Raw genomic sequence first — 21,463 nt, forward strand, 5'->3', positions numbered from 1 at the left:
GGGTTAATCCTTTAGATGACAAGCGAGCATTGCCTGTGTTTGAGATAAATGAAGATAAGTGAAGAAATAAAGACTTTTTATAGAGCTACGCATATAAGAAAACATATATTTTCCCTTTTTGCACCAAAGAAAACTCAGTTTTCTACTCTGTAAAGTTGTCTAGTGGAAGATAAATAGAATATATGAGTTTATGGTGAACATTCAAAAGTGTTTCTTGAGAGGCCAAGGTCTCCATCATGTGGGAGTTTCATGAATTGCCAGTAAAGACCGTTTTTATCATGATGCTACCTCTAGAAAAAATGGGATTAAAGAATTATACCAGTTAAATGACTCTAATCGATCATTAGTAAGCCATATAACAGAGTGATTTTAAGACATGCTGTGAGATTTTAAGAATAGCCTGTACTACAGAATTCTCCACTGACTCTAAGGAGGCTTGTAGGTCAGGATCAGAATTTCTCTCACCCCCTCCCCTGCCCCTTTCCTAAGACACACTGTGATAAGAACAGAGTGATGGGTGGAGGGTTCTGCCTACGAATGTGACCCATCAAAGATCCACATGCTTGAGGTTTTAAACACAAACAGCACTTGTAATTCCAAAGTATTTACATGACAACTTTGGAGTCAAGTTTCTTACTGAATATTCCATATTGCTTTTATGACTGAGAGACATTGTTACCATAAACACAGTAGCGTGATTTAACACAGGCAGGTCTGATATTACGGGTCTGTGTTTCTGTGGAATAAACAAATAGATTATACTCATTTATCACAGTATTTTTTTTTTAAAATCCTTTCTTGAGTAAACTTTCTTTCTTCACTCTTACAAGAACCAGACCTCTAAAGAGGGAGCATCATCTTCCTGGTTCCCCTTCCTGAGGATGACTGACGTGTCAGGACATTTGCCCTGCCCTGACATGACTCCCCTGGACGCCATACTCTTCCAGGCGTGCATGGCACTGCCCAGGGCTCAGGCTGGATAATCCTGTGGCTCCTGGCCCATGCTGTGTCCACTGGAAGCCTGTTTGTCCTCTTCAAAAGGTTTCTTAGGAAAGCTTTCATTGAGTAGGTTATTGGCTCACTTTTACAGTCCTGTTTCGAGTCAGTAACATGATCACATTTCTGTTCATTGCTGTGTTCACATTCTGTTCCATGGGGAAAGATTTATTGCTAGGGAGCTGCTTACCACACACTGCAGACCTAATGCCCCAATGAATGAGGGAGGCGCTAATGGGGCCAGGCTTTAAAATGCAGACCTTTAGGCGGGGTGCGATGGCTTATGCCTGTAATCCCAGCACTTTGGGAGGCTGAGGTGAGCAGATCACCTGAGGTCGGGAGTTGGAGACCAGCCTGACCAACATGGAGAAACCCCGTCTCTACTAAAAAAATATAAAATTAGCTGGGCATGGTGACTCATGCCTGTAATCCCAGCTACTCGGGAGGCTGAGGTAGGAGAATTGCTTGAGCCTGGGAGGCGGAGGTTGCAGTGAGCCAAGATCATGCCACTGCACTCCAGCCTCGGCAACAAGAGTGAAGCTTGTCTCAAAAAAAAAAAAAAAAAAAAAGCAGACGTTTTTACTCCCTGGTTGCCTACCTCGTTCAGATCTGTGCCAACAAGCGTTTATTGAGTCCTTGCTAGGCAGTGAGTATTGTGCCAGGTGTTAGGAATATATAGTTACTTAAGATGTGGTTGTGCTCAAGAGCTCATGATCTTTCTTGTTGGAACCTTCCTCTCAAAATACCTTGAAAGCGGTGTGACTTTAGGAATTAGCTTGGGGGTCCAGTGGCACTAGGTGAACTGGCAGTGCCACTGTCCCTAGTTAGACTGGCCTGGCAGGATGAGAACTAGGAAACCACTCCTTTCCTACCCAGCTGGAGACCCTTCTTGCTGAACCTCAGCTAGTCTTTTTGTAACCTAATCTTGGAAGTGACCTTCCGTCACTTTTGCCATATTGTGTGTGTTAGAATCACTAGGTCCAGCTCACATGCGAGTGTGAAAACCATGAGGCAGGGGTAGGGTCGTGGGGGCTATCTTGGAAGCTGCCTGCCACGCTAGATAGTTCTTTTTTCTATGTTGGGGTGTGTAGCATGTATCTACTTCAAAGACTGATGGCAAACATGATTTCAAAGATCGTAAGCTTCTCTTATGTCCACCAGCACGGATCTTGCCCACTGACTCAGCAGTTTTGTACAAGTGAGGTCTAACATCCATTCTAAAATCTGAACAGGTGGAATTCTTTGAGCCCTTTTGGGACAGTGGAGAGCCCCGGGCTGGGGAGAAAGGAGCCCGAGGCTGGAAGGCATGGATGCACCAGCAGGAACGAGGTGGCTGGGTGGTCATCAACCCAGGTAAGTCACCTCTCAGTGAAGACGTGTACATTTTTTTCTGCTGGAATTTGTTTTTATATCCTCTTGATTATTTGTTTATCTGCTTAAGCTATCAGTAGCTTCAGAACATTACACAAACATCAAAATGTCAAAAATGTGAAGTAGATGTCATGGGTTCCCCTTAGAAGTTTTAAAGCAGTCGACTTATTCCTTCAGTACATAATGCTTTGAGGATTTGAAAGTTTCTGTAATTTTTCTTTTTCCGTTTATAGGTTGCAACTGAAGAAGGAATCTTGTTAATAACTGCCCCAATCCCCATTCTTTTTTTTTTTTTTTGAGACAGAGTCTCGCTCTGTCACCCAGGCTGGAGTGCAGTGGCACGATCTTGGCTCACTGCAGCCTCTGCCTCCTGGGTTCAAGCAGTTCTCATGCTTCAGACTCCTGAGTAGCCGGGATTACAGGCTCCTGCCACCACGGCTGGCTAATTTTTGTATTTTTGGTAGAGATAGGGTCTCCATGTTGGCCAGGCTGGTCTCTCTGGTCTCAAACACCTGACCTCCAGTGATCTGCCCACCTCGGCCTCCCAAAGTGCTGAGATTACAGATGTGAGCCACCACGCCCAACCCCATTCTTTTTTAGTGTGTATTTCAAACAGTCTTTTTGTTATCCTGTCAATGTACAGACCAACAGATACTTTGAAAAATACCTTTTTAGGACTACTGTAATTATTACCTAGCATTTACATAACTGTCATTCTGAATGACCCCAAAATACTTTCCAGATTTATACTCTTTAACACAGAGCTGCCCAGTATAAATATAATGTGAGCCTCTTGTGTAATTTCAAATTTTCTAGTGACCACATTAAAAAAGTAAAAAGGAACAGATGATGTTAATTTTGATAGTGTATTTTACTTAACCTAGTATATCAAAACATTTCAGCATGTAATCAATATTTTTAAATTATTAACCAGAGATTCAGATGGCAATCACATGCTTTAAAAGGAAAAAAAATTATTAACTAGGTATTTCTAGGTATTTTGCATTCTCTTTTTAGTACTCTTTGAAATCTGGTGTGCATTTTACACTTCTAGCAAATCTCAGTGCAGACTAGCTACTTTTTTTTTTTTTTTTTTTTTTTTTGAGACAGAGTCTTGGTCTGTCGCCCAGGCTGGGGTGTAGTGGGTCGATCTTGGCTCACTGCAACCTCTGCCTCCCGGGTTCAAGGAATTCTTGTGCCTCAGCCTCCCAAGTAGCTGGGATTACAGGCATGCACCACCATGCCCACCTAATTTTATATTTTAAGTAGAGACAGCGTTTCACTATGTTGGTCCAGGCTGGTCTTGAACCCCTGACCTCAAGTAATCCACCCATCTCTGCCTCCCAAAGTGCTGGGATTACCGATGTAAGTCACCCCACCCAGCCCAGACTAGCTACTTTTCAAGTGCTTGATAGCCACATATTAATGGCGATGTATTGGACAGCACAACTCTTAGACATTCAGGAACTGCTTCACTCCCTGAAAGGCAGTTCCAGCAGAGAGAGAGATCTGCCAGGCAGACGGTTTCATCGAAAGTTCCATAGGGAAAGAGTGATGGACAAGGACTCAGGAGACTGGCTCCCTGCCTAGGCTCAGTGAGCCTCTTTCCACAGGTGTGGCCTTTCTTTGTTTATTCATTTGCACCATGAAAACTTTGGATTAGGCATTGTCTTGCATGACAGTTCAGAGCTCTGGGCCAGGGAGCATCTCTGTTGCCACCAAGAAGTGAGAGGGGCCCTTCAGGTGTTTTCGGATAATTCTCCTCTGGGCAGTGCTGTCAGGCAGTGGTCATGCCTCACTTGGGGCTGTCAGAGTCTCAGCTGTTCAGATTTCCCTGGAGTGTTCTTTTCCAAAAAGAACAGTCATCAGGCTGACCAGTGGTTTTATGTATGAAGAAAAACAGCCTGCATGAAGCGGAAGTAGGTATTGCACTCAGCCACTGAGTCTGCAAGACTGCGTAAGCAAGGGCCAAAAAACGGAAGTCTGGTTAGTAACTCTCCTCTCTGAGTGACTGGCTTAGCATAGGTCTGTGTTTTTAGGCTTAGTTTTTTGTTTTTTTGTTTTTGTTTGGTTTTTGTTAGAGAGTGAGCCCATTACAGTGCATAGTATCTGTTACACAGTTTGCTGTGTTCTGCATTTCTGTGACAATAAAGTTTTCATAGCAGTGTCCACAGACTAATTTTACTTCTGTGATAAGTTTCCAGATGTCTAATGGTCACTTAAAATCAGGTGTAAAGTTAGTTTTCTCCAAAAGGGAATGCAAATTAATACGAAAACCTTGACTTTTAGCATCAGGTTAGAGACTTGTGTTGGTATTTACATTCTCTGCAAGCTTCTCACACATCTCCATTGTGGAGAAACTTCTGCTGAATTTCTGAATTTCTTTCTAATGAATTTAATGGAAGTCCTCCAAAAAACTAGGAGGGTTAAAAGAAAGGCTGAAAATTTTCTTGATTCCAGCAAACCTAATTGATAACAGTTTTTGTTTTTATTTTATTTTTAACTTCTTTTATTCATCCTGAAAGGTTAGCGTTTAAAAGGTAGTTGATTACATCAGGCAGTTGAGCATTTTTCATAGCGTGTTTCTTCTCTCTTGCCCTCACTCTCTGTTACTATGTAATTGTTATACATGAATGTCTGTCCAAAGCCATGTAATCTTTTGAGTTCTTAATGTAGTAAATTCAGGTATCTAAGTCTGATGTATGACTCACAAAGGTAATATCTCTTATAAGAGTTTTTCAGAGTGATTAAAGGATACTTTAAACATAGATCTTTAGAAGAAGGTGATAAATAAATTTAGTTTTCTTCTCTGAGAAACTCAGAAGAGCATTTAGGCAGAATATTGGTGGAATAATAGAATGCTAATATATACATTATGCTAATATATACTATATATAATGCTAATATATACTATATATAATACTATATATACACATTATGCATTTACATTTTTAAGAATATTTTATTTTGAAATAGTATAGAGTCACAAGAAGTAGAAAAAATGTACCAAGAGGTTTTGTGCAGCCTTCACCCAGTTCCTTCCAGTGGTAATACCACAGTACAATGTCAGAACCAGGGAATGACATTGGTACAATCTGCAGAGTTTATTCACATTTCACCATTTTACATGCACTCATTTGTGTGTGTGTTTCTATAGTACTAGGCAGTTTCTATCACGTGTGTAGCTTTGTGTAATCACTACCGCAGCAAGATACAGAATTGTTTGATCACCACAAGGCTCCCTCGCGCTATCCTTTCTTAGCCACATCTGCCCCTTCCCCTCCCTAACTCCTGTGAACCACTAATCTGTTCTCTCTCTGTTTTCTGTTATCTCATGAAGGTTATATAAATGGAATCATAAGGTATATAACTTATTAACAAAATTGTTTTAGTTGTAAAATATATATGATAAAATTGATCATTTTTAAGTATACAGTTGAATGACATTAAGTACATTCACGCTGCCATGCAGCCATCACCTCTATCGACCTCCATAACTTTTTCATCCTCCCCAATTCTGTACCCATTAAAGACAAATTCCTCGTTTCTCACTCCCCTCAGGCCCCAGCAGTCATCATTCTACTTTCTGTCTCTATGAATGTGACTACTTTAGGAACCTGGTAGATGTGGAATCATACAGTAGTTGACCTTCTGTGACTGGCTGATTCCACTTAGCACAGTGTTGTCAGGGTTCATCCATGTCGCACCAGGATTTCCTTCCTTTTTAAAGCCGAACACTTCTCCACTGTGTGTATATACCACATTTTGTTTAGCCATTCATTTGTCAGTGAACACTTTGGTTGCTTCCACCTCTGGGCCGTTGTGAATAATGCTGCTGTAAACATGGGTGTACAATATCTGTTTGAGTCTCTGCTTTCAGTTCTCCTGGGTAGATACTCAGCAGTGGAATTGCTTCATATGATAATCCTGTGTCTAGTATGCCATGCTGTTTTCCATGCAGCACACGGCAGCTGCACCATTTTACATTTCCACCAGCAGGGCACAGGGTTCTGATTTGTCCGCATCCCTGGGCACAGTTGTTTTTTTGTGTAACTTTTTGAGATTGGCTTTTTTAACTTAGCATAATTTCCCTGAGATACATACAAATTGTTGCATATATCAGTAGTTTGTTCATGTTTATTGCTGAGTAGTATTCCATTGTGTAAATAGACCACAGCTTAACTGTTCAACCTACTGAAGGATGTTTGGATTGTTTCCAGGTGTGGGCGATTATGCATAACGCTGTTTCTGTGCATTAGCATATAGGTTTTTGTGTAAACATAGGTTTTCATTTATCTGGGATCAGTGCCCAAGAGTGCAGTTATGCTATTATGCTAAATGTGTGTTTAGTTTTGTAAGAAACAGCCAAAATGATTTCCTGTGTGGCCGTACCATTTATATACCTTCTTTATTTTTTAACCTTGAACTTTACAGATGACACTGGCTTTCCTCCTCTTCCATTCTGCATGTTCAGAGTTAGGAAACCAAGTGAAATAAATTATTGAAGATCCTGATTTGGCTTTTTTAAAGGCAAGCTCTAGTGAGCATAGGTCATAATTAATTATAAGGTCCCTGGCTAAAAATTCTGATGGCTTAAGAAAATCTAAACTAGTACCATCATTAAATGTCATTTAGCGTTCTAAAACTATGTTGTCCAATATAGTAACCTCTAGCCACATGTGACTATTTAAAAATAAATAAAATTAAGAATTCAGGCCAGATGTGGTGACTCTCACCTGTAATCCCAACACTTTGGGAGGCCAAGGCAGGTGGATCACCTGAGGTCAGGAGTTTGAAACCAGCCTGACCAACATGGTGAAACCCCATCTCTACTAAATACAAAGTTAGCCAGGCGTGGTGGCACATACCTGTAATCTCAGCTACTCAGGAGGCTGAGGCGGGAGAATTGCTTGAACCTGGGAGGCGGAGATTGCAGTGATCCGAGATTGCACCACTGCACTCCAGCCTGGGCGACGAGAGCAAGACTCCGTCTCAAAAAAAGGAATTCAGTTCCTTTACTAGCTACATCTCACGTGCCCAGTGAGTCACATGTGGCTATCCCATTAATGCAGATACATATGGCATTTTCATCATCACAGAGCATTCTGGTAAACAGTACTGTTCTAGAGTCTGTGTCATTTCCATTTTAATCACTATACAATTAAAAATAATTTGATTTTATCACCTTGTCTTCCTTTGTTTCCTGAGGACTTGACTGACTACAAGGGAGGTCCTAAATGCCCCTGAGTATCCTGGGAGGCTGGCATGGCTCTTACACATCTTGGCATTGCGGGTGTCCAGCAGTCCCTGACATAGCAGGCTGATTGAGTGGCGATGGTGGTTTTATTTGCTGATGAGGTGAAGAAGTCTCATTCTTGTCTAGATGAGGATGACGATGAACCAGAAGAGGATGACCAGGAAATAAAAGATAAGACTCTGCCCAAGTGGCAGATCTGGCTTGCTGCTGAGCGTTCCCGAGACCAGAGGCACTGGCAGCCCTGGCGCCCTGATAAGACCAAGAAGCAAACTGAGGAAGCCTGTGAGGATCCCGAGAGACAGGCATGTATCCTCCGCCCCAGGCAGGAAGCTGACCAGGGGGCCTCTGCCTGCTTTTCATTCCCATGCGCTTTGGTTATCTGAAAGGAGGCCGCTGGAGCTCTCCTAGCAGTTGGCTAGCTTAGGAGATGCTAACTTGTTCCTGTTCTCATCTGTGAAACTTCCTTCCTGCTGGATATCAGTGTAGAATTTCCTTGCTGCTGGTGATGGGGAAGCATATAGGCTCTTGACCAGAGAGCTCCTGTCCCCTAGTAGGTGGATGGGCCCTTGTGGTCACCCCTCTGGAGATTGTCTTCCAGGTCATTCAGTGAATTTTTCATGTGGAACCCTGTGGGATACATACAGATTATTCAAAAAACTCATAATCACCGTCCTAGATGCTTTCCTTGTGTCCTCTTTCCCCATCCCACTCTTGGGTCCGTGAAGCTGTAGCAGATATAGACTGAACTCTAGAAGACAAGAGGGACTGGCTGTAGGGTCCTTGTTGGACAGTTGGCATCATCGTGTCTTGCAGAAGAAGAAACTAGCGTTTATTAAATACCTGTGGCATGCCAGGCACTTCACCTGTGTTATCTTATTTACTGTTACCATGTGACTTGCTACATGCTGCCCCGCGTTTAGTGGCCAGCAGCTCTGGAGGTTTTAAATTAAAATGAAGAAATGCTATCTTGATACCTGGAATTGATCCAGTTTCACAAGATACCAACTCTGTGTCTTGGAGCTCTGTAACCTTTTCTACAATGAGGTACCCTGAAGGCAAGGAGTTTATCCCCTTTGTTTACTGCTGAGAGGTCAGTTCCTAGAACAGCATTCTTCCTGTGGTGAGCGCTCAGTGAATCCTCTTGGATGCGGAAGGAGTATTTGTTTGATGACAAGAGTATCTGCTCTGGGCAGAAGGATCAGCACAGGTGAAGGCCCCAGAGTGCCAGGAGCATTTGAGGAGTGGGGAATGGGGTGGCCAGACTGGAGTGAGGACACAGAGAAGTGGGGATAGAGACAGAAGTGATATCTGGAGGAAGGAGGGGCCAGCTTCTAGGGAAGCCTCAGCTCACTGGAAGTCTTGGAGAGGGGACTGCCCATGAGGCCTCTTGCCTCGCTGAAGCTGAGTGTCTGCAGAAGAGTGGAATCTTTCTTTGGTAGAGTTCACAGCCACCCTTCTGGAAGTCATTTCTCAAGGCTTGGAGTCCCAGCAGTCTCCTGGAAGCAGATTTCTGGAGCAGACTGCTGCTGCGAGCAGTTTCTTGCTGTTTAGCTTTTTCTGTAATCAAAGCCTGGGGGAGAAAAGCTTTCTAATTTATTTTTAACATAAAGAAGCAGCTTTCTGATTAATTGATGGTTTTGATTGAGTCCCACATACTCTAGCTTATTGTGCTTATGTTATGATTTCCTCTTTGCTGAGACACAAACACCAGTCAGATAAGCAGCACCAGGACACAAAGGGTGGCCTCCTTGGCCTTATGTTTTTAAATTATTACATGAACTTAGCTACAGACATTTACAGTTAGTATTAAGCTCTTATAATTGCTTTTAACATGCTCCATTGCTCCTGTAGGTTCCTTCTTACCTTGAGTCTGTTTATCTAGTTTTGAGCATATTTTTCATTTCTTGGAGCAATTTTATACAAGGAAACCACAAATAGTAAAGTTCTTATCTTCCATCTTACAATAAAAATATTTCACCATCATGCATTATCAAAGTACAAAAGCAATTATATACGTGTTCAGAAGTGAGCATGTTTCTAGATTTTCTACAAATCCATCAGGATACTTTGAAAGCTTCTGGCTTAAACCTGTTCATGCCTTCTCTCCTTCCCAGGCTTTCCCATGTGTGGAAATGTTAATGGCACCACAGGGCTGCCTAACAGTTATTCTCCAGCTGTCCAGGTTGCCTTGAGAGGCCTCTGGCTTTTGCTAACAGAGCTTAGCTCCTGTCTATTTAAGACGGATTTAATTTGAATAATGTTGAACCGTTAGTACATGCACATAAAGAGAACTGTGAAAAACGTGCAGGTTTGGTTTTGTGACATGGGTCGCTTTCTTTTGCCTTTGTTGCAGGTGTTGTTTGATGATATTGGGCAGTCTTTGATCAGACTTTCCAGCCACAATCTTCAGTTCCAGCTGGTGGAGGCCTTCCTGCAGTTCTTGGGTGTGCCTTCTGGCCTTACTCCTCCAGCCTCCTGTCTTTATCTGGCTATGGATGAGAACAGCATCTTTGATAATGGACTTTATGATGAAAAGCCCTTGACTTTTTTCAACCCCTCGTTTTCCGGGGCTAGCTGTGTTGGCCGCATGGATCGGTTGGGCTGTCCTCGCTGGACCAGGGGTCAGAACCGAGAGGGCGAGGAGTTCATCCGCAATGTCTTCCACCTTGTCATGCCTTTGTTTTCAGGCAAAGAGAAGTCCCAGCTCTGCTTCTCCTGGTTACAGTATGAGATTGCAAAGGTAATTCCAGACTCGTCCTCCTGTGTCTGGGGACTTTTCATTCCATGTCAGTGTTTATAAACAGGATTGTAAGCCTCTGAGTGCTCTCCCTGGAACTATGCCCCAGCGCCTCCTCCTCCAGTGACCCTGAAGGCATCTTGTGTGTGTTTGCCCTTCTGAGGGGCCACAGCGAAGAGGAGTAAGACAGGAATGAGTCAGGCTACCTCAGTGACTCTCGAGCTGTTTATTGTATTATCTTGCACTACCAGGTCCCCATCCATATATGAGCACTGAGTGCTGAGAACAGTTTTAAAGCAGCATCAGAGCACTCAGGGGTTTATTAAAATAGATAAGCTTCAGGCGCGATGGCTCACACCTATAATCCCAGCACTCTGGGAGCCCGAGGCGGGCGGATCACCTGAGGTCAGGAGTTCGAGACCAGCCTGGCCAACGTGGCAAAACCTCTTCTCTACTAAAAGTGCAAAAATTCGCTGGGTGTGGTGGTGCATGCCTGTAATCCCAGCTGCTCAGGAGGCTGAGGTAGGAGAATCGCTTGAACCTGGGAGGCGGGGGTTGCTGTGAGCTGAGACCGCACCATTGCACCCCAGCCTGGGTGACAGAGTGAGACTCCATCTCAATAAATAAATAAATAAAAGATAAGCTACTTATAATACTTTCCCTCCTCTTTCTGCTAGAAATGAGTCTGAGTCAGCTGTTCTGTCCTCTGCTGGCCACAGTTAGTATTGGCTCTCTTAGCACCCAAGTTCTGAGGCTTTAACTACAGATTACACACGTGAAATGGTATGTTAAAATGTTGTGGCCACATCTCTTTGGAGAAGAACATTTGTAGGCATCAGCCTTGTTTATAGAGATTTCAGCTGGAACCCTGGATTGTAAATTTGGGCAGTTATGGCCCTGGTAAAAATCCTCATTTCTTTTCCAGCTTAGAGAGCCTCAGTGTTTACCAGACCTGTGATAAACGGAGGAAGTATAGACGCCTTTTTCCCTGTCAGTGCTTTCTACCGTTGGCAGCAGAGGACACCTTAATTACAGAGCACCTGGGGTCATTCTTCTCTTTTTCCCTGTAGGTAATTTGGTGTCTGCACACTAAAAACAAGAAGAGATTAAAGTCACAAGGGAAGAACTGCAAAAAACTAGCCAAGAATCTCCTTAAGGAGCCAGAAAACCGCAACAACTTTTGCCTCTGGAAGCAGTATGCACATCTAGAGTGGTTGCTTGGCAACACGGAGGATGCCAGAAAAGTTTTTGACACAGCACTCAGCATGGCAGGAAGCAGAGAACTGAAAGACTCTGACCTCTGTGAGCTCAGTCTGCTCTATGCTGAGCTGGAGGTGGAGCTGTCGCCGGAAGTGAGAGGCGCCGCCACGGCCCGAGCTGTTCACATATTAACCAAGCTGACTGAGAGCAGCCCCTGTGGGCCCTACACTGGACAGGTGTTGGCTGTTCACATTCTGAAAGCGCGAAAGGCTTACGAGCACGCGCTGCAGGACTGTTTGGGTGACAGCTGTGTCTCCGATCCAGCTCCCACCGATTCCTGTAGCCGCCTAATTAGCTTGGCTAAATGCTTCATGCTCTTCCAGTATTTGACCACAGGGATTGATGCTGCTGTGCGGATATACGAACAGGTATTTGCAAAACTGAACAGTTACGTTTTCCCAGAAGGCTCTGGCGAGGGGGACAGTGCCAGCTCCCAGAGTTGGACCAGTGTTCTTGAAGCCATCACACTGATGCACACGAGCCTGCTGAGATTCCACATGAAAGTGAGTGTTTACCCGCTCGCCCCTCTGCGAGAGGCACTCTCACAGGCTTTAAAGTTGTATCCGGGCAACCAGGTTCTTTGGAGGTCCTATGTACAGATTCAGAATAAGTCCCACAGTGCCAGCAAGACCAGGAGATTTTTTGACACAGTCACCAGGTCTGCCAAAGCCTTGGAGCCTTGGTTGTTTGCAATTGAAGCTGAGAAACTGAGGAAGAGACTGGTGGAAACTGTCCAGAGGTAATTCCAGACCGTCCTGTCCGTGTGCCCCGCCAATGTTTATGGAATGCTTGCTGTGTGCCCCCCACCTTGCCAGGTCTCAGGAATACAGGGATGAACATGGCACGGTGCCCGGAACACCTGCTGTGGGGCTGCAGAATAATGGTTTGAAAGGTGATCGAGACACAAACTAGCGGCGCTTCTCAGGAGAGGGGTTGGTGGCGGTCGCCTGGGTGTGCTTCTCGGGAGTGTGAATGTTGCTTCTGTGTGCATGGGTGGTGGCTGTCAGGCCACGGGAATGCTGAGAAGCCGTCACGGAAGCCTGATGGCGAACAGCACAGGGGCTGGGTGGCAGCTCTGGATTCCAGTGCCAGCTCTTCTCGGCTGGGTGAACTCCAGCAGGCCACTTCCCCTCTCATAGCTCCCCCTCTGTCAAATGGGCGTGAAGAAGCTACCTCATGGGGTCTCTCTGAGGGGTCAGTGAGGTAAGTGCTTGGCACAAAGTGTGTAATGACTGGGAGCTTTTGTCAGCATTCCTAGTGACAGCACTGTCATGTTTAAATACCATCTTTGATATGATATTTTTTTTTTTCTTTTTTTTTTGAGACAGGGTCTCATCTGTCGCTCAGGCTGGAGTGCAGTGGTGCAGTCTCAGCTCATGGCAGCCTTGACCTCCTGGGCTCAAGTGATCCTCCCACCTCAGCCTCCCTGGTAGCTGGGACTACAGGCACCACCACGCCTGGCTCATTTTTTTATTTTTTATTTTTTGTAGAGATGGGGTTTTACCATGTTGCCCAGGCTGGTCTCCATCTCCTGAGCTTAAGTGATCCTCCCATCTCAGCCTTCCAAAGTGCTGGGATTACAGGAGGGAGGCACGGCATCTGGCCTGATCCAGTATTTTCTCTCTAAAGGTTAAATGTTAATCTGGGGACACATTAGCTTAGGCATCATTGTTTTCCCAGAATCTTTGCTGTTGCTTCACTCTGACCTTATACATTAGCCAAAACTGTCTTTGAATAATATTTCACTTGTTTTTCCTTCATTGGGATTTTGTTCACTCCATGTGAGCCTTGCTTTCTCTACTATAAATCAAAAGGTCTTTTCTTCCTGTAAAGTAGAATTTGCATTCTGCTGATTAAAGGGTAGCTTTCTTTCTTTCTTTTCTTTCTTTTTTTTTTTTTCAGATGGAGTCTCACTCTGTTGCCCAGGCTGGAATGCAGTGACGTGATCTCAGCTCACTGCAACCTCCGCCTCCTGGGTTCAAGCGATTCTCAAGCCTCAGCCTCCTGAGTAACTGGGACTATAGGCACCTGCTAAATTTTGTATTTTTAGTAGAGGCGAGGTTTCACCATATTGGCCAGGCTGGCCTCGAACTACTGACCTCATGATCTACCCACCTCGGCCTCCCGAAGTGCTGGGATTACAGGCGTGAGCCACTGTGCCTGGCAAAGGGTAGCTTTCTTTAGAAAACGGGCGGGGGGGTGGTTTTGTGTGACTTCAGGACAGATTTGGTGTGGTGTAGAAACCACAGAACTCTTGCCTGTGCCTTCTCCTGGCCTTGGAGGAGCCCCGTGCACAGCACCCTGTGCCTGAGGGACATCTCTTCCCTGACTCTCTCTGATCCGGTTGTTGCTGACACTTGTCATCACTAAGGCATCTCTTCCTCCTGTGATGTAGGATGAGAGAACTGTGTCAGAGTCACATGAGCCTTTGCCTTGCAGGTTAGACGGTAGAGAGATCCATGCCACAATTCCTGAGATCGGCTTAACACATCGGATCCAAGCCCTGTTTGAAAACGCCATGCGCAGCGACAGTGGCAGCCAGTGCCCCTTGCTGTGGAGGATGTATTTGAACTTTCTGGTAAGAAAATACTGAGGTGTTTTGTGTCCATGCAGAGCTCTACCTCCTCCTTCATAAATGAGAAAGTACGGGTGTCCAGAAGCCACTGCCCGGGAGAGCTGGGAGGCCATATTTCACTCTCATCTTCTTGGCATTGGTGAATCCCTAAGACATCCTGATGGGATAATGTCAGATCTCTCAGGACTTGGGAAGAGGTGGAAGTGGTCCATCTCCTCAAAATATTTGGCAGAACGAAGTTGAAGAGTCGTTACTAGGCTATTCAGTGCAATAGGATTTAACGTGGGTTTCTCTAAGTTGACCTAAGTCGGCAACTTGCAAAATGGTCTAAGAGCTTTCCTTTGAAAGAGACCTATATTCTTTTCCATTCTGCTCATAAGAATTTCTAGGTCCTGATTGTTTTGTTATTAAAAGAAAAGGTTCAGGCTGGGTGCAATGGTTCAGGCCTGTAGTCCCAGCACTTTCGGAGGCCAAGGCAGGAAAATTGCTTGACCCCAAGAGTTCGAGACCAGCCTAAGCAAGATGGCGATACCACATCTCTACAAACACATTTAAAAATTAGCTGGGCATTGTGGTGTGAGCCTTTGGTCCCAGCTACACCAGAGGTTGAGGCAGGAGGATTCCTTGAGCCCAGGAGTTTGAAGTAGCAGTGAGTTATGATCACACCGCTGCACTCCGGCCTGGGGGACAAAGTGAGACCTTGTCTTTTTTTTTTTTAAAAAAATGCAATCTAGAATGTAATTTTTAAATCAACATTTCCGACTGGGCACGGTGTCTCATGCCTGTCATCTCAGCACTTTGGGAGGCTGAGGTGGGCGGATCACAAGGCCGGGAGATTGAGACCATCCTGCCTAACACGGTGAAACCCCATCTCTACTAAAAGTACAAAAAACTAGCCGGGTGTGGTGGCTGGTGCCTGTAGTCCCAGCTACTTGGGAGGCTGAGGCAGGAGAATCGCTTGAACTCGGGAGGCGGAGGCTGCAGTGAGCCAAGATTGCACCACTGCACTCCAACCTAGGCCACAGAGCAAGACTCCATCTCAAAAAAAAAAAAAAAAAACTGCAAAAGTTTGTGCATTTCTCTTAACATTTATTCTTCAGACCCAGAAGCTCTGATCTTATGGTTTGACTCGTGTGTGAGCTGGAACTTGCAGGCAGGATGCTGCTGTTGGTGGAGACGGCAGTTTGAGGCAGCAGAGTCAGGAGCCCGGGGTTTTAGTGAAACCTCCACTCCTGTCATCAGGCTGCTCAGCTGAGGGAGCCGGGGAGATGCTCCCTGATATTCCCAGCATGAAGATTCCACCCATCTTTACGTTTAAAATAGTGGAGCTCGCACATTTGCCAGTTTAACTTGCCCAGTCTTTTACAGGTAGAGGCAGGGTAAGGTGCAAATGTACCATATTTTTACTAAGAATCTGCCATGAGCCTAGTTTGGTTGGGTTGTAGACAGAAAGTGCTTGTTGGCTTTGAAAAAAAGATCTGACCCCTTAGGGAATTTCTCTCTTTTTGGAAAGGTAGTATTGGAACTAAGGACCAATTAGAGCAGAGAGTGCCCATAGCAGTTCCTGAGGCATCTGGGCAGGCTCCTAGCGCTTTGTTAACACAGGGAAAAATCACATTAGGGCCAGCATGCAAGGTGAAGGTAGCAAGTGTCTGAAGAGGCAGGAGAAGAGAGCCTTGCAGGCCGGGAGGAAGGCTAAGGCTCCCTGGAGGAGGGCTGTGAGGCTGGTTGTGCGATTGTGCCTTTTTGTGTACATGTGCACATATGTGCATGCTTATACATATGCACATACATACACTCTTGCAACATGCATGCAAGCGTATTTGCTTGTTTGCACTTTTTTCCCTGTAAAAATGTATGAAGGAGTTCGAGACCAGCCTGACCAAGATAGAGAAACCCCATCTCTACTAAAAATACAAAATTAGCCGGGTGTGGTGGCACATGCCTGTGATCCCAGCTACTCGGGAGGCTGAGGCAGGAGAATCACTCGAACCCGGGAGGCGGAGGTTGTGGTAAGCCGAGATCGCGCCACTGCACTCCAGCCTGTGCAACAAGAGCGAAACTCCGTCTCAAAAGAAAAAAAGTTTGAAGGAATTAAAGCTTATTCTTGGCCATGGAGAATACGGGAGGGAAAGGAATTGGACAAACAGCAGTTAAAATTTTCCACTAATGTTGGAACTGAGCAGGTTAAAACCTCACTTGTAGGAGAGGCTTTCAAATGCGCTGTTTTGCATATACATTAACACTCTCCACCAAACTTTTTTCTTTTCTTTTTTTTTTTTTTTGAGATAGGGTCTTACTCTATTGCCCAGGCTGCTGGACTACAGTGGCACTGTCACGACTCACTGCAGCCTCAACCTCCTGGGCTCATGCAATCCTCCCACGTCAGCCTCCTGGGTAGCTGGGACTACAGGCATGCACCACCATGCCTGGCTGTTTTTGTTTATTTTTTTGTAAAGATGGGGCCTCACATGTTGCCCAGGCTAGCCTCGAACTCCTGGGCTCAAGCAGTCCACTCACCTCAGCCTCCCAAAGTGTTCAGATTATGGGCGTGAGCCACTGCGCCTGGCTTGTTTATTGTTTTGTTGTTTTAGCTAAACTTGCAGTTATTTTCAAGATACTTAAAATCCTTTAATTTGGTCATCTACCTACACAATAAAGAAGGAACTATGAGTATATAAGCCAGTTAGCTGATTTCATGGGATTGATGAAAGACGTCTTAAATAAAAAGGGCACCGTGGCATTTCTGAATTGTGAATCATTAGATTTTCTCTTACCCTCTAGTATAACTTCTTCCATCCTGTTGACAGCTGGCAGGAATCGGTATATATTGAAAGACCATCATTTACAAGATGTGGTGGGAGGGAAACGAATCCCCCTGGGTTCTGTCAGAGATAAACCAACAAACCTCTCAACAGAGTGGCAGTCTTTTCTGAGGAGCACAAGGAGGGAGCATTATAGAAATGGATCGTTTCTTGTTTGGGCAAGGGTGGTTATGTTTTGTTAAATTAGTTACAAAGCTGTATAAGGTAACAGTTGCTCAGGTTTGTTTATAAGGAGATAAAAAAAGAGAATCAAAATTTGCAAGAGCCTGAAGACCTTCAGCGTCCTCGTTTTCTTAGAGATGTTGCTTCCCCCATGGGGAGGCAGCACACATCTGCTAAGGTAGACAAATGCCAAAACAAGTGATTACAAGAAACCAGATAGCTTCTCTACACGGAGGGCTCAGACACTTGGGATGTTAGTGATTCAGCCGATGGGCAGCCGCCCGCCACTGTCACTTGTGTCCCTCGTGGTCCTGCAGGGGAGAATTATTAATGGCCCAGCTCAGGTCTGAGTCGTGAGCATTTTTTGTTTTTTTGAGACAGGGTCTTGCCCTGTCACGCAGGCTGGAATGCAGTGGCGCAATCTCGGCTCATTGCAGCCTCAACCTCCTGAGCTCAAGCAACCCCCACACCTTAGCTGGGACCACAGGTACACACCACTCTGCTGGGCTAATTTTTGTATTTTTGTAGAGACAGCATTTTGCCATGTTCCCCAGGCTGGTCTTGAACGACTGAGCTCGAGCAGCCTGCCTGCCTTAGCCTCCAAAGTGCTGGGATTATAGGCGTGAGCCCCCGTGCCTGGCCAGCATCTTGTTGGCTGAGTTCTTCAGACGGTTTGTATGAGATTCAGTTCTTGGGGCTTCGTGTGAGGGAAAAGGCCTCTGTATGACGTCTCCATTCCCGCTTCCCTCTGGGAGACTGCCCTTGGCCGAATCCCACACTCACTCCAGACCCATCAGGGCAGTTCTCCTCCATTAGCTGTTTTCTTAGGTTCCCAGCAAAGACCCTCTTGGTTCCCTGAGATGCTCCCAGCCCACCTGAGGAGACATTTACCTGGCCACAGTCCCGTGGGGTGGCAGACACAGTACCGTGGGAACTCCAGCAAAGAAGAGTTGCCCCCTCTGTTATGTTTCAGTCCTGACTTAGGAATTTCATGAGGAGTCTCAGTTGTCAATTGAGAAGGTGAGGAAGGAGGACCAGGAGAGCCAGACAGCGCCCGTGAACTCTTCCCTCCCTTGAGACTCTGCACCAGTCAGAAGGCAAAGGTACACACCGGCCATGTCTCAGAATATGAAATCACGGACGGAGGCCACACACAGTCACAGCAAGCTTTCACTTGGCGTCAAGCCCTTCCATACCTCCATACAGTAAGGGCGTCTCCAGCGCTGATGGAGGCTAGCCAGCTGTGTACCTGGATTTGTTGGGTTCCAGGATTAGCTGTGCATGGTTGAGAAAGTACAGTCATAAAGTTTTTCTTTTTTCTTTCAAAAACGACAAAAAAGTCTTAAATTTTGTCAGTATCTGAGGAAAGGATGCTGAAGTATGTTGGCATGGGAAGGAAAGACAGCGCTCATGGCTCTTTGGTTATAAACTCAGAACTGGAGGCTCCCACCAGGGAGGACACTCAGGAGTCCTCTGAGCCTCACTCACAGTTGGCCCTGTGCGTGGCACTTGCAGAGGCTGGGGAAAGACTGGGCCTTGCCTGAAGCAAGGTTATCACAGTTCCGGTCCCTGTGACTGAGGGAGTTAACAGTTGAGAAGGACCGGCCGTGGAGTCCTGGCTACTTGGGAGACTGAGGTGGCTCAAGCCCAGGAGTTCAAGGCCAGCCTGGCCAACATAGACTGTGGAAAAAAAAAAAAAAATTGAAAAGGGAATGAGGCCATCCTTGGTAGATGGAGATCCTGAGATGTAAATTGGAGATTGGAGTCCCTGGATGCCACTGTTCAGGTTTCTGGGAGGCCGGTCAGCAGCCCTCACCGGTCCCGGGCTGGATGCTGTGCCCCAGCCGCTTGGCTGGGCAAGGTTGGTGTCCCTTAGAACACTCATCTGAGGGACGGGAGCCTGAAGGACGGGGTGGATGGAAACACAGAAACTTCAGCTCCACAAGCCCTGCCTGTGCCCACTCCTGGCTGCACAGCCACTCCCTGTGGAGCTGCCTGTGTGGGCTGTGATTCCTTGGAGGGGCTGGAGAGGGGCTGTTGTCAGCGGAGGTCCCAGGCTGGGTCTCCTTCCACACTGGGCTGGGAAGGAGGCTGTGTGGCTGAGGCGAGATGGAGGGTTTTATATCTAGAGAGAACTCGTGCTGAATATCCACACAGTGATGCTGAGATTGCTGATGGAACTTGCACCTTTTGTAAGGTAGTGATCACCATCCTGGCCGCCTCGTTTCTCTAAAAGATAGTTTTTAGAAAATGGCAAGTATTAAAGCAAGTATCTTTTCTATGTTTTCTAAGATAAGTATCGTAGAAGATTTTCTCTGTTTGTATAAGGTCTTCAGCCTCATCGCACCGACACTGCTTGGTTTCAAGCACGGTTACTAACACCCAGACGTGACAGCCCACAGCAAAGGAGGCGATACGAGACTTTAAAAAGTCAGAGTGTTCAGGATTGACACTCTTGGGCCGTTTGTATGGGAGGAAACAACCCAATACAGCAGTGGCTTCTGAGAGTGCTCCCTGGCACCTGGCCCCATCCCACGGCCACCGTGACGGTGACAGGCTCTCCGCACAGGCAGGGTCATTGAAGCTGAGGGGCTTGTGCTTGTCATCCAAGGGCGTTTGTGTAGCCTTAGCCTCTCTGTGTCAACGAATCATGTTTGTATTTTCTCCCCCTCCCCTCAGGTTTCCTTAGGAAATAAAGAAAGAAGCAAAGGTGTATTCTACAAAGCACTTCAGAATTGTCCTTGGGCAAAGGTAAGTGTTAAAGGCCATGGTGTCTTCAGCTTCCCGAACACTTCCCGCCAGGCCTCCGTGCAGCTAGTGTCTTCCTGGCCGGCTCCGCGGCACCGGGGATGCTCAGCTCATGGATGCCATACCCTGTCCCAAGGTACATCCAGAGCCTTTTCCTGGTGGAGCTGTCCCCTGTGGCGTCAGCGCCTGGCCCTGCCTGGGGCTGGAGCTTCATGGAAGTGTTGCTGTGGGTAGCTGGTTTCCCAGCATTTGCTCAGGGTTCAGCCCAGATGCCGAAAGAGTTGGGATCATGTCCCAGCCCGGCTGTGAGGGCCCAGGTCAGGTGACACTCAAGTCAAACTGAGGGTGACGGCCAGCAATTCCTGGCCCCCTTTTTGAAAGAGAAGGCCTCGCTTGGCGTTTGCTCGCTTTTGCGAATGTGGTGTCCTTCCTGAACGTGCCCAGTGCTGCCCGAGTTAAGAAAGTCTGAGCCAGGGGGAGCAGGGGCTGTAGGGGGCGACAGGATGGCAGGGTCACCAGGAACCTGGCCCTTGCTTCCTGAGTTCCTCCAGGCTGACAGGAAGTGGAGGCTGAGTGGGGTGGCCTTCCTGCTTGCCCCTAGGTGTTATACCTGGACGCCGTGGAGTACTTCCCCGACGAGATGCAGGAGATCCTGGACCTGATGACTGAGAAGGAGCTCCGGGTACGCCTGCCGCTGGAGGAGCTGGAGCTGCTGCTGGAGGATTAGAGGGCAGCAAGGCCAAGCCGCCCACCCTGCAGAGCTAGGAGGTGTGAGCGGAGAATATGTGTGTTAGGAGACCTCAGCTTTTGAGATATTCTTTCTTGATAGTAATAATGTGGGCTGCCAGCCTCTTCACATCTTGCACACTTTTTGGGTGTGTAAATGACACAAAAGCTATTTACATATTATATATGTGAATATGTGTATATTTGTATATAGCCAGAGAGTCATGCCAAGGGGTCATTAAACCGATGATGATTGAGGTGTGGCAGCGTCCTTGCTCATTCTCTCCGTGTGCGCAGCCAGCACCGGCCCCTGCGTGGTGAATGAGTCCCCTCCGCTGGCGGCGTGGTGGCCCTGCCAGGCCCTCTCTGAGATAAAGGGCTGGTTTTTCAGCACTAGGATGTTTTCCCCAGGCCGGTGAGCAGATTTTACCCTTGTGTTCAGACCCGCAGTTAAGGCTTGATGTTCTGGCTTGCACGCAGTGTGTGGAAAGTTCCCTGAGTTTACCCCTCGATGCCTCCGCCTGGAGCTGGAGGGGCAGCGTGCCCTGGGGCTGCTGAAGAACTCAGGCCTGACTGAGATGTCGAGAGCATCACTGTTGTTTTTTAAAAGCCCGTTTGAGATTGCTGACATGAAGTTCTGAAACATGACTCCGTGCCTCCCAAGACTAACCGTCAGCTCGGAGGGCTGAGAAGGGGGTTCTGAGCTCGAGTCAAACAGTGGCTCATGCGCTTCATCAGGAACACTCGTTTCCTCAAAGGAGCCACTGATCATATCAGACCACAGTGGTCGGCCTGCCTCGGGTTTG

General features: G+C 46.5%; 1 protein-coding gene across 3 annotated transcripts in view; it reads left to right on the forward strand.

The window, feature by feature from the left end:
* Nucleotides 1-20,920, forward strand: part of NRDE2 (NRDE-2, necessary for RNA interference, domain containing) — a 57,625-nt gene extending 36,705 nt beyond the window's left edge. For all 3 annotated transcript variants that reach the window (XM_023205439.1, XM_023205440.1, XM_023205441.1), the window contains exons 8-14: nucleotides 2,229-2,349; nucleotides 7,751-7,926; nucleotides 9,978-10,364; nucleotides 11,432-12,360; nucleotides 14,061-14,199; nucleotides 19,863-19,934; nucleotides 20,533-20,920. In XM_023205439.1, coding sequence (XP_023061207.1) covers nucleotides 2,229-2,349; nucleotides 7,751-7,926; nucleotides 9,978-10,364; nucleotides 11,432-12,360; nucleotides 14,061-14,199; nucleotides 19,863-19,934; nucleotides 20,533-20,658 — 1,950 coding nt within the window. In that variant the 3' untranslated portion in view covers nucleotides 20,659-20,920. The remainder of the gene's footprint in view (nucleotides 1-2,228; nucleotides 2,350-7,750; nucleotides 7,927-9,977; nucleotides 10,365-11,431; nucleotides 12,361-14,060; nucleotides 14,200-19,862; nucleotides 19,935-20,532) is intronic.
* Nucleotides 20,921-21,463: the final 543 nt, after the last annotated feature.

Source organism: Piliocolobus tephrosceles, chromosome 6 (genome assembly GCF_002776525.5).
Source record: "Piliocolobus tephrosceles isolate RC106 chromosome 6, ASM277652v3, whole genome shotgun sequence".
NCBI lineage: Eukaryota > Metazoa > Chordata > Mammalia > Primates > Cercopithecidae > Piliocolobus > Piliocolobus tephrosceles.